At 44.4% G+C, this 12,753-nt stretch overlaps 1 protein-coding gene across 1 annotated transcript in view; it reads right to left on the bottom strand.

Annotated features, from left to right (window-relative positions):
* LOC134467114 (dedicator of cytokinesis protein 1-like) overlaps positions 1-12,753 on the bottom strand; it is a 61,185-nt gene that overhangs the window by 3,567 nt on the left and 44,865 nt on the right. The window contains exons 17-19 of the mRNA XM_063221036.1: positions 11,673-11,818; positions 7,417-7,624; positions 5,513-5,711 (exon numbers count right to left, since the gene is read on the bottom strand). Coding sequence (XP_063077106.1) covers positions 5,513-5,711; positions 7,417-7,624; positions 11,673-11,818 — 553 coding nt within the window. The remainder of the gene's footprint in view (positions 1-5,512; positions 5,712-7,416; positions 7,625-11,672; positions 11,819-12,753) is intronic.

The following is a 12,753-nucleotide window of genomic DNA, read 5'->3' as shown; positions in this document are numbered from 1 at the left end:
ATGTGCATGTTTTTTCCATTGTTACACTTAGAAAAAATGGCCGGCCGTCCGCCAGCTCAAATCCAGCATGTCAGTCAGTCAGTCTGATGTAACGGCTGCTGCTCTTGTCAAACAGCAGGTTTGGTTTCGCCCCCTCAAATTTCAAACCGACTTGGCTTCGACCGTACCACATCGCCATGGGAACCGATCTGTGTGTGTGTGTGTGTGTGTGTGTGTGTGTGTGTGTGTGTGTGTGTGTGTGTGTTGTCTGATCCCTCTGTAGTCTGTTTAGACTGCAGGCTACTCTCAGGAGATGCCTGTGCTGATGACACACCGAGTAACGCGAGCGGCTACAGGCTTTCAAGGGCTAAGGCTAAGGGGCGGGGGGTTGGACGTGTGTGTGTGTGTGTGTGTGTGTGTGTGTGTGTGTGTGTGTGTGTGTGTGTGTGTGTGTGTGTGTCTGCGATGGGAAGGTTAGGAGTTGATGAAATGAGAATGTTGTCTGTCATGAAGTGACAAGAGAAGATGGAGAGAAGCGTCAGTCGAGTACAACAGAAAGACAGGAGCAGGACGGGACAAGCTGTCGATTTAGATACTGATGAAATGTAGGGCAGATTTCTCCTGGAGAAATGATCACTGCTGATCTTGAAAGCCTTGTAAGGAGACTACGAAGGACTCTGCGTTCTTGTACAAGAACAAAAAGGCTTTTGCCATTACTGCCATTACTTGCCAGGCTGCAATGACCATCCCCTGGTAGACTACACTAGTCCGGGAGCCGTGGGGTTGAACCCAGATTTCTTTGATAAAGTTCTTTTTTTTGCTTTATCTGATAGATTTTAGGCAAGTCTTCAAGATTTCAGACGATGCCCGGTGATATCACTTGAGCATTTTCAGATTTTGAGCCTTTATAGTCCCATAAATGCAAATTATGACAAAAAACTAAAGACGCCTAATATTACTGTGAATAATGTTACAAAATGTACCAAATTGCTTATATTAGCTGAAAAACATTCGCATTGGACTGCCTTAACACTGCCCTTATTGAAACAAACCCAATATGGGGTAATAATTAACCCTTTCATAACAGCAATCCCACAAATAAGACGAGACACTGTAGGTGAATAGGGTATTTTTTTTAACTTGCAGATATCAATATGAAACTTTATCAGATGATTACTCGTATGAATTGGAGAAAAAAATGTATTACAAGTTTTCTATATTTTATGTTTAAATATGCTAATTAGGCTATTATATAATTAAATATGCACTAATTTGCATTATATTTTGATGCGATGAATCTGACCACCTGAAAATGCCAGCTTCAAAATTCTTTTTTTATTTTGTTAATATCCTACATACAAGAATATTTACTGTGGTTAATTGTGGCTATCTCCTTTTGTTTTCCGGGTACAGAGAAAATACTGCTAATAACCTTAAAAAATGCGATTTCCGCCTATTTTTATGCATTTAGTTATATAAATCAGGTCATGAATGACATATCAACAAATGCCTCAGTAAACACATTCACAACATTGCTTAGAATAAGACTGTAAAGTATGGAATGGATTGTGCATTATGAGATCCTGCATAACATCACATCATGACAACATACATGACAACATCGCCGGTAGGTAGCCTACCACAAATAGCCAACATAAAAGAAAGAAAGAAAAAAGAACAACAGAGTGTGGGGGTAACTGGTGAGCAGTCGTTGGCTGTTCCAGAAGATGAGTAAAGAAATGACATACATCCAGTGTATCCAGACTGGTATTGAATGGGAGCGTACCTATGTTCCCACGCCCCATTGGTCCCACAGCCCATTGGTCCCACGGCCCACTGGTCCCACAGCCCATTGGTCCCACAACCCATTGGTCCCACAGCCCATTGGTCCCACAGCCCATTGGTCCCACGTCACTAAGACTTTTTTTCATTATTTAGGCCCATTGGTCCCACAGCCCATTGGTCCCACATTGCTTTTTTATTTGAATTTTTAGGCCCATTGGTCCCACGGGACTCACTAATTCGACGCCCTTTCGGTACTTACCGCTTACGTCATACGACCCTAAACCTAACCTAAACCTAAACCCTAACCCTAACCTTAACCCTAAACCTAACCCTAACCCTTACCTTAAACCTAACCCTAACCTTAACCCTAAACCTAACCTTAAAGGGGTATGCCACTATTTTGGGGCTTAATACAATTAAAATCGTTGGCCAGGGTTTATAAAGGTGGTAAAGTGTCTTATTTTTCATGTAAGCCGTTGTCTTGCTTTAAGACAAGTTAAAAGAGGGAGCATGTTGCTAAGCTAGTGAAAGTCAATGTATCCGTGTAGCATGCTACAAACAACGGAAGTGTTTGTGATGTGGGACCAATGGACTGTGGGACCAATGGACTGTGGGACCAACGGACCTAAAATTAAATTAAAAAATCTTAGTGATGTGGGACCAATGGGCTGTGGGACCAATGGGCTGTGGGACCATTGGGCCTAATTTTGAAAAAACGCAAAAGTCTTAGCAATGTGGGACCAATGGGCTGTGGGACCAATGGGCCGTGGGAACATTGGGCTGACCCCGTATTGAATGATCACTTAAATCCATAAAGCCATCAAATAAGATCTGTACATGCATTTAATTTACACAGAAAGACCTATATACACTGCAACATACAGTACCGCACGCTCAGAGAGAGAGAGAGAGAGAGAGAGAGAGAGAGAGAGAGAGAGAGAGGTCTAAACATAGGAAAACAGCGGGGTCAGCCCAATGTTCCCACGACCCATTGGTCCCACAGCCCATTGGCCCCACATTGCTAAGACTTTTGCGTTTTTTCAAAATTAGGCCCAATGGTCCCACAGCCCATTGGTCCCACATCACTAAGATTTTTTAATTTAATTTTAGGTCCGTTGGTCCCACAGTCCATTGGTCCCACAGTCCATTGGTCCCACATCACAAACAGTTCAATGGGCTGTGGGACCAAGGGACCCACTAGTTTGACGCCCTCTCGGTACTTCACATGGTAATCAAACATTTCAAACAAGCGATTTAAGGTTAGGGTTAGGTTTAGGGTTAAGGTTAAGGTTAGAGTTAGGGTTAGGTTTAGGTTTAGGGTTAAGGTTAGGGTTAAGGTTAGGGTTAGGTAGGATTAGGGTCGTATGACGTAAGCGGTAAGTACCGAAAGGGCGTCGAACTAGTGAGTCCTGTGGGACCAATGGGCCTAAAAATTCAAATAAAAAAGCAATGTGGGACCAATGGGCTGTGGGACCAATGGACTGTGGGACCAATGGGCTGTGGGACCAATGGGCCTAAATAATGAAAAAAAGTCTTAGTGACGTGGGACCAATGGGCTGTGGGACCAATAGGTTGTGGGACCAATGGGCTGTGGGACCAGTGGGCCGTGGGACCAATGGGCTGTGGGACCAATGGGGCGTGGGAACATAGGTACGCTCCCGAAACAGCTATACATTATATATACGGTTGAGTCAAAAAATTAAGTCAATCCAGTGTATCCTGACTGGTATTAAATGATCACTTAAAAGTCCATGAAGCCATCAAATAAGACATGTACATGCATTTAAATTCGCACAGAAAGACCTGTCTACACCTATACAACATACAGAGACATTATACTACACGCACACGCGTGCGCACGCACGCACGCACGCACGCACGCACACACACACACACACACACACAGTAAAGCTCACACAACATTGGTTCGGCAGCCTCCCAGCCGAAAACATGCACAGAAAATGGTGCAAGGCACACTGTTTACAGCACAGCTACATTTCTTAGAATTGCCGGGGCTTTTACTCTTGCAACCACATCTGATCATCTGTAAAATGTAGTCTGGTGCCACTTTGACATTTTCTGGAACACTTATTGGTATCAGTGCTTTGTTGCATGGGTCTTTCTTCCATCTAAATGCTTCAGGAGATAGTTCAGGTGGAGTGTGAACCAATGTCCTCCACAATATTGCTTGAAAATGAGCCCTTTTCACATTCTCAAGAAATGCCTCTGTTGTTGGTGGAAGAGCAGCCAGGTTAGGTGAAGATAAATGACCTTTCCCATTCTTTTTTCCCCATACCACCAACCTTGTATGTGACATGCTGATACTGTCTGGAATGCCATAACATGCCGACACAAAGTTAGTGGCCTCACTGGAAAGTTGTTGGAATGGTGCCAGCACATTACCAATTGATGTCAAGTGATATCCAGCTTTTAGGGTCTTGATAACAGAGCCTTTACCAATACCAAAATAGGGTGCCACAGTGTCACACCCTGATATGACATGGGCTGGTAAAAATCTCAATTACAATGTCATTTTGTGGATTTACATTTTTAATTTGATCTCTTTCCATGTTAATACGACCACCACTGAAATTATGTACTTTGTAGGCAAACAAATAATCAGCCAAAAATTATGTAATTATTACTTACAATTTTTATTTTATGTTACTTACAACAGCACAGGAAGAGTAAATAGCAATGTATGAAATGGTGAAATTCTGTGTTGAATTAGTACCGGTAATCCTTTCTGGGTATGTCTAAGCTGACACCACCAATATTCGCCTAAATGTTACATATTTCTGCTTGACAAACAGCTAGTTATGTAATTGTCTAAAATTTATTTGGTACGAGGACACTTTCTCCACTTTGATGTGGCAGGCCTACCACCCAGAATGCTCTATGGTTAATCATAGTGCAGTTATGAAGCTGTCAAAAGATTTTGGGCTATGGCTGCAGCGAAATCAACATGAAAGGGTTAATATCTGAAATTGGCACATCACCCACTCTTATCCTGATGGGTAAGTGTTGGACAACTACAAACAGCAAAACCAAACAACCCACTATGAGATATAAAGCCACGTTTGGCGAAATGTTGGCCTTTGTGTCTCCGACTTGGAAAATCAGGCTTTTTTTGGTGAATGCCCCGCCCCCAAACATGCATGACCCCACCCCCACTGATGTCCATACCTCACCACCTGTTCTTATACACATCCCACCATGTAAACAAACACAAAATAAGTATGGTATAGGGTATTTGGTCAGCATAACATGAATTGGGAGCCAAAGACTGTTGTAATCTATGGCTGCAGCACATCAAGCATAAAAGGCTCAATATCTGAAAATGCTCAAGGGATATCACCGGGCATCGTCTGGAATCTTAATAGGTACACCTTAGGCAACCACAAACTGCAAAGAAAAAAACTTTATCAGACGAAACTGGGTTCGGCTGATATTTGGCTTTTGGCTGCCGGACTAAACACCTACATCCATAATTCCTCTTCTCAGGTCATTAACTTGACGTGAGGCTGGTGTGATATGAACTGCTAGCCTGTTCCTGGGCCATGCGATACAGTGTGTGTGTGTGTGTGTGTGTGTGTGTGTGTGTGTGTGTGTGTGTGTGTGTGTGTGTGTGTGTGTGTGTGTGTGTGTGTGTGAGTGTGTGTGTGGTAAGGAGCAGAGAGAGTCTGACTGAATCAATGTGTCCATCGATGCGGTGGAAGAGCAGTGCTGATGGAGGTGCAGTACTCACTGGATCCCGAGAGCAGGCTGAAGGACAGCTTGGCCCGCGGGGTGATGGGAGGAGGGGCCCCCGGGGGGGTCGCCGCTGCTGACACCGCAGTGGCCCCTGCAGACGGGGTGGGAGGCCCTGGGGACACGGAGAGACGGCGGTCAGGGGCCAGGAGGTTGATCACCTGACTCTTAGGCCTCTGAGGACGCAGGGGACTGATCTGAGAGAGGGAGAGAGAGAGAGAGGAGATAAAGGAAGAGATGGAGAAAGAGAAGGAGATGGAGAAGAATGTTTAGTGGATGCCAGCTCATGTTAATATTAGGGTAGGAGCAAGTATGTGTGTGCAGGGGCCTGTTTCTATAGCTGCAGAATTTAACACTTTCAAACAGGTGCTAATCCTGGTTGCAGCATGTGAATACTCTGCCGTGGTTGGGATTTTTTTTAACTTACTAAAGCGTGAGCTTATACCTCTGAAGTGGAAACACACTCTAATCATATTTTTAGTTCTTCCTTTACTGTCGGCTGCCACTGCAAATATTTCATTTGCATTCGTGCAGCCCGATGGAAACAGAAGAGATTGGTAGGAGAGCGTGGTCACATGAAGCGCAGATTAGACTTCAGCAACTGCGCACATCAATTGGAAACAGAAGAGATCGGTAGGAGACCATGATGACATTACTCTGCATAGGGGCAGCATTATATCAGCTCAAAAACCTGCAATTCCACATCAGGAATATGTGATGAAAATATCCCAACAGGAATGCCTCTAAAATGGTCATTTTGAACGAAGCCCAATGGAAACAGAAGACATTGGTAGGAGAGCATGGTCACATTACTCTGCATAGGGGCAGGATTATACCAATTCAAAAACCTGCAATTCCACATCAGGAATATGTGATGAAAATATCCCAACAGGAATGATTTTCCTATATGAAATAGCTCTTAAAGGTAATTTCGAATGCAAATTATATTTTTTCTCTGGAGCAGAAAGCAGTTATGAGGTAAATACAGTGATCACCAGGCAGCCAAGCAGGAAAAGCCCTGGCAGTTTGGCCACGACTCATCATCATCATCATCATCATCATCATCATCATCATCATCATCATCATCATCATCATCACATGGGCTATTTCTGATAAATAATACACTCCCCTCTAAGCCAACTCATAACACATCAATGGAGGCCCACTAGAGGAAATTGCTTTCCAATCCTCAATTGGCTTGTTCATCTTCAGCAAACATGTGGGCGATGATCTCTTCACAAATATTAGGCCTGCTTTCAAAAATAAATACATAAAAGCCGACCAAAAGCCAAAGATAGGCCCCACTGCTCCCACCTCTCACTCTCACTCTCTCACACAATGAAAGCACAATTGATTTTCAGACCTGGTCAATTTTGCCAGGGGGAATGGAGACCTGAGCTAACAGTGCAGTGGTGGAAATTCTGGATGGCACAAAAATCCACCCTGTCCAGCCAACACCACATCACCCTGTCCAGCCAACGCCACATCACCCTGTCCAGCCAATGCCACAAACTTGTATTTGTAGTGGGAGTCTGCAGAAAGCTGAAGCAGTCATGACATTGAAACGGGCAAAGCTAGAATAGACTAGACCAGGTGTTGCTGCTCCCAGTTTTTAATACACGTTTCGACCAGACTGGCAGTCACGTTGTGTATAATAAACTGGGAGCAGCAACAGTGTGCAAATCTTCTCTCTTTTTTAAGCACATTCATCTCTCACCATTTCTGAGAGGATGACGGTGTCTCCACCTATATTATTATGATTATTATTATCACCATTTCTGAGAGGATGACTGTGTCGGATGCCTGCGTGGGGATCTATTATTATTAGTAGTATTATTATTATCACCATTTCGGAGAGGATGACGGTGTCTCCACCAATATTATTATGATTATTATTATCACCATTTCTGAGAGGATGACTGTGTCGGATGCCTGCGTGGGGATCTCGGTGGTGGTCTTGAGCTCCTTGTCGAAGCTCTCCTGGTGTTTGCTGTTCCTCTTCTCCTTCTTCTTCTCCTTGTCCTTGCGCTCCCTCTCCGCCTCGTCACGGTCCAGCTTGTCCTGGGACTTGCAGTGCACTTTCTTAGGCAGCAGGGGCTCCAGAGTGAACCTGGTGGGAGATTACATTTGATATGTTATACTTTATATAGGCCTTACCATGTCCTAACTGTAGGGCACTAGTCTACTATGCTGATGACCCGGGTTCAGGACTTGCAGTGCACTTTCTTAGGCAGCAGGGGCTCCAGAGTGAACCTGATCATGGGAGAGAATGTTAGGAATTACTGCATGTTTCATCTTCCACACTCTCACCCAGAACCGTATCCATCTCCTCAAAGTCGTCTCCAAATTCCTGCCCAGGTTGGCCAGCTCCTGCGCCCTGATCTGCCACTTTCTTTGCTCTCAGCTGTGCACCCCTGCTGCCGTATCTGCCAATTTATTTTGCTTTCCCCAATCTCTCACTCTGTGCCTCTCCTGTCTGCCTTGTCTTTTCTGAGTGAAGGGAAACCATTTTTAGTATTGCCCCGTCTTTCTAGACAGCATCATTACAGGTGCCCAGTGAGGGTGAAGGCTGTGTGTGTGTGGGTATGACGACTTGCATAAGTGTCCCATCAGACACGACAGAGAGGGAGATGTGGTGGGACTGAGTCAATCCATTCAACAGACAACCACCCACCCTTTATAGTGCAGGTTCAGTTGTAAGTTTAGGAACATTTCGTATAGATTTTTCCATTCAGCATTTTTTTTACTTCTAGGACCCCCCCGAATACAAATCCACCTGTTTCCAATTTTTTTCTTAATATTTAGTGGCAAATCCAAGATGGCTGCCATTGTGTACAGAACATTCGCCATTAATGCTGTTTTAAGGATTTAATTTCTTCAGCTAATCTTTTTTTTATTTCCAGGACAACATTTCATAGAAAACCACTTGTTTGCTTCTCTTTTTAGTGGGAAAATCAAGATGGCTGACATCTTATTTGGCAAAATTGGCATATTTAGTATTTTTTAAGTCTATTCATCCATTGTTGACTTTTATTTGTAATATTTGTTATATGACTGAAGTCAGCCATCACATAAACTAAATCCATTACAAAATCCAAGATGGCCGACATTTCATATAGCAAAATCAATGTTATGCAGTGCTACCTGTACAGTAGTGTTGCATATGCACTGGTTTGGCTTCCTATGTCAAGGCCAATGCCTACAAAGTTGCTTCAGGGTCGGCTTCAGCTTATCTGAAGGCTATGAAACCAAATGTTCTGCTTGGGATGCTGCATTCATCCAATTCCAACAATCTCGCCATGCTCTCTGCTCACAGAACTATGGTCTTTGGTATGACAGTCAGTGTACACCCATGACCCTAGTAATGGCCACACTATCATACCTTTGTAAGACCTTTGGCATCATGAAGTATTGGTGGCACAAGTGTGAATGTAGACTGTGTCTGCCTCCAGGGACACCGCCAGAAATGTTGGGCACCACTAAGGGCCCTGTCAGTGCTGTCAGTGCTTGGGCCCTTAGAATCTGTTACATCTTCCCCCCCCTAGCGGCGCCCATGTCTGCCTCAATGATGCTACAGAGTATTCTCTATATATTAATGTGTGGAATGAGGTAGTCCTATTGCCCAATCTTCTGGATAGTTTTTCTATGAAATGAATAGGATTTTCTTGTACTTCCTGATCAGTATATAGAGTTTAGTTGGAGGCAACTGGCTTTTCTTTTGCAACTGGCAAATTGCAAGCTAACATTTGCGCACAACATTTAAGGTGTGTCACCTCAAACTTCAGATGCTCTACCTCTGAGACTGAGGCATCATGGGGATGGACAGAGGGCTCCACTCCTGTCATAAATCACACCGGCGCCACCTGCTGCTATGCTATTGAGATCAGGGGCCAGTTCAGATATAGAGGAGATCTAGGTTATTAGCTAGTTCAAGGGTTTTTGGACACCATGTTGAATTTTGGCAAAATATGAGATAAATGTTAATAACATTTCATGTAATGACAGTTATGTGCCGATCACAATATTACCAATAGGAGTACAATACTGCAGAGCGCTTTATAGACCGTAGCCCCTTGATGCGCGCCGTACCTCCTGTGACACACTGTAATAGTCATTGAAAGTTAACTACCATAGCACTACAGTACTATGACATGACACAGGGCCTTTAGTAATGCACTACGACTTGGTCAGTGCCATTCTGGTAACAGCAAATTTAAAATGCCATGTCTTAATGGGTTAAAACACCAAAATGTCCTTATTTTGCTATAATGTCAGCCATCTTGGATTTTGCTTCTGAAAGTTAAAGGGACAATAAAAACAAGTTGTTTTGTATTCAGAGGGGGTCCTACAAATAAATAGGATAAGACACATTACCTGGTCATAAAAAGAGCCGTTCAATGCCTTTTCTGATGTCATGTTGAATTTTTACAACAGATTGAATAATTTTTGAATGAAGTTCATGTAATGGCTGACTGAACAGTCCTTTATCCATTGTGAATATTACAAATACAAGAAAAAAACAATGACTTTAGAGACCTTAAAACACCAAATACATAATTTATGCTATATGTCATGTCAGCCATCTTGGATTTTGGTACTAAAACTTCAGGGGCGGGGGTGGAAACAGGTTGTTTTTTGTTCAGGGGGTGTAAGAAATATAAAAAACACCAATTCCAAAAATGTATATGACATGTTTGTGTTAGAATATGACCATATATCCGCCATCTTGGATTTTGGGCGTTTCCACTTCAGAAAAAAAATGGAAACAGGTGGATCCGAAGACTATGGGGTCTGTAGTTGATGAAAAACACAATTTGTAAAAATCTATATGAAATGTTCCTAAACCTTATTTTTGAGACAACTGAACCTGCACTATTACATAAATTCATTCAAATCAGTAGTCTTGATGTTACTGCCCGAAACACCTACCCTGTGCAGCGGCCAAAAAATGTTCTTTGGAAATGGCACAGCTGTGATGGGGAGACTAGACTGTTATTGGAGCTTGTGGAACAGACTCCTACACAGTGTCATGGCAACCAGGCATGGACGATATTGCCAGTGAAGTTCTCGTATTTCCCCCCAGCAAGCCCACACATGAGAAAATACATCTCAAAGCCTACATCTCAAAAGCTTGCAGGGTCCACTGAGAGACCCCCTCATCTCTTTCATTTTACTTTGTTCTTGACAACCCTCCTGACATACACATGGCATACACGACCTGCCAAACATCCATTCTACAGAGACTGAATCCACAGCTGGATTCCTTAAGAGATGAGTATTTAATAGCCATGCCATTGTTGTCAGTACTCTAATTCTCACTCATTAGGCTTTTCATGTGTGGCTGTTATGTGATCCAGTTGCTGTGGCAAATGGCACTCCTTAATGAGATGGATTAAACAAGAATCAAACAATGGCACAAGGTGCCACACTGCCCTTTGCCCACACACACACATTATGAGCTCATCACTGACATTTTCCTTTTTTGTCCTGGGTAATGTTGCTAATGAATTCCTCAGTTCGGTGGGTACTTTAGTGTTTAGGCTTCCCATTGCAGTGTGTGGCATCAGTCGTCTGACACAGTATTGATTGCACCCAATGAGACCTTCGGGAGTTTCCTTGGTGTGGCGGTCAAGGTGTTCTCTTTTTGTCCCGCTTCTTAACCGGCTATTTGTGTCCTGGCATCTCTTCAATGCTGAATGTTAATGAGAACACGTTTTTGCCATTTCCAAATGTTTTCAAATTACTTGTAAAAGGGGACTATTCTCCTCTTCCTCCTCAGAAGGTTCATCCTCATCTTCATTCCTGAACTTCTTTCCCTGTGCACCCCAGTTTGGGAAACCCTGCTCTAACTGACAAGCAGGCAAACCATGTGATGGCTTTTCTGTACTTTTGAAGAATGCGGCAGCCATCTTAGTTAGGCAGTCAAGGTAACCCAGTGTAAACATGACATGTGGGGGAGTGTTGGGAGGGCCCCTGTGTGATTCTTGGATCACTAGAAGATGCAGCAGGCTGTGGAGGTGGGGGAATTACCATATAACAGGGCCATGTAGCAGTCTAATGGCAGGTGTGTGTGATGCTCTGTCTGCACTTGCTCCCTTCCCTCCCGCCCTGCCCTGGTGGTGCTGATGATGGATGGGGCTGTTGCCGTGGTTACTCACCCGTCGGAGCCGGGCCTGGAAGGGGAGTTGTCGGAGGAGATGGAGGTGACGGAGGCGACAGACAGCGGGCGCTGGGAGGAGGGCATGGTGAAGGAACGCACCATGGAGCGAGGCCTCTGGCCACCGCGACGCTCATCAGCACCCGGCTACACACACACACAGGACAACATGGAGAGAGAGAGAGGGGGAGAGAGAGAGAGAGAGAGAGAGAGAGAGAGAGAGAGAGAGAGAGAGGGGCACACACACACAGGACAACATGTACAGAGAGAGAGAGAGAGAGGGCAGAGAGGAGAGAGAGAGAAACACACACACACAAACACAGAGAGAGACAGACAGAAAGAGAGACACACACATGCACGCGCACACATGCACACACACACACACACACAAACACACACACAAACACACGTGAATGTCAAGGGTATATACAAAATAACCTACTGACTAACATTCACAAGAGAGCACAGAGTGAACAAATAAGCTCAAATCCCAAAAACAAACCTTCACAGTGTTTGACAGAGCGAGATGTTGCCCTTGTTAAACATCAACCATAGAGCTCTCTAGGGCAGCCCAACAGGGCAGGACTGGCCATAGGGCATACTGGGCATTTGCCTGGTGGACTGTTGTGGCCATAGGGCATACTGGGCATTTGCCTGGTGGACTGTTGTGGCCATAGGGCATACTGGGCATTTGCCTGGTGGACTGTTGTGGCCATAGGGCATACTGGGCATTTGCCTGGTGGACTGTTGTGGCCATAGGGCATACTGGGCATTTGCCTGGTGGACTGGCCATAGGGCATACTGGGCATTTGCCTGGTGGACTGGCCATAGGGCATACAGTGCATTTGCCTGGTGGACTGCTGATGATTTTGACCTGACCTCCTGATATCAATTCTTCATCAAACCTCTCAGAGTCAGATTGAAATATATATTTATTTGGCTATTGGGGTTAAAATAACTGATGTTGTCTCCCTAAACGCCTGGCGGACCGGTCTTGGCTAAGAATGCCCGACCTGATTTATCATCCCAGTCCAGTCCAGCAGCACGCCCCAGCAAGCCCAGCTAAATGAGGTGTTGAGAGA

Source organism: Engraulis encrasicolus, chromosome 17, assembly GCF_034702125.1.
Source record: "Engraulis encrasicolus isolate BLACKSEA-1 chromosome 17, IST_EnEncr_1.0, whole genome shotgun sequence".
In the NCBI taxonomy this organism is placed as follows: Eukaryota; Metazoa; Chordata; class Actinopteri; order Clupeiformes; family Engraulidae; genus Engraulis; species Engraulis encrasicolus.
This window is presented reverse-complemented; position numbering and strand designations above follow the sequence as displayed.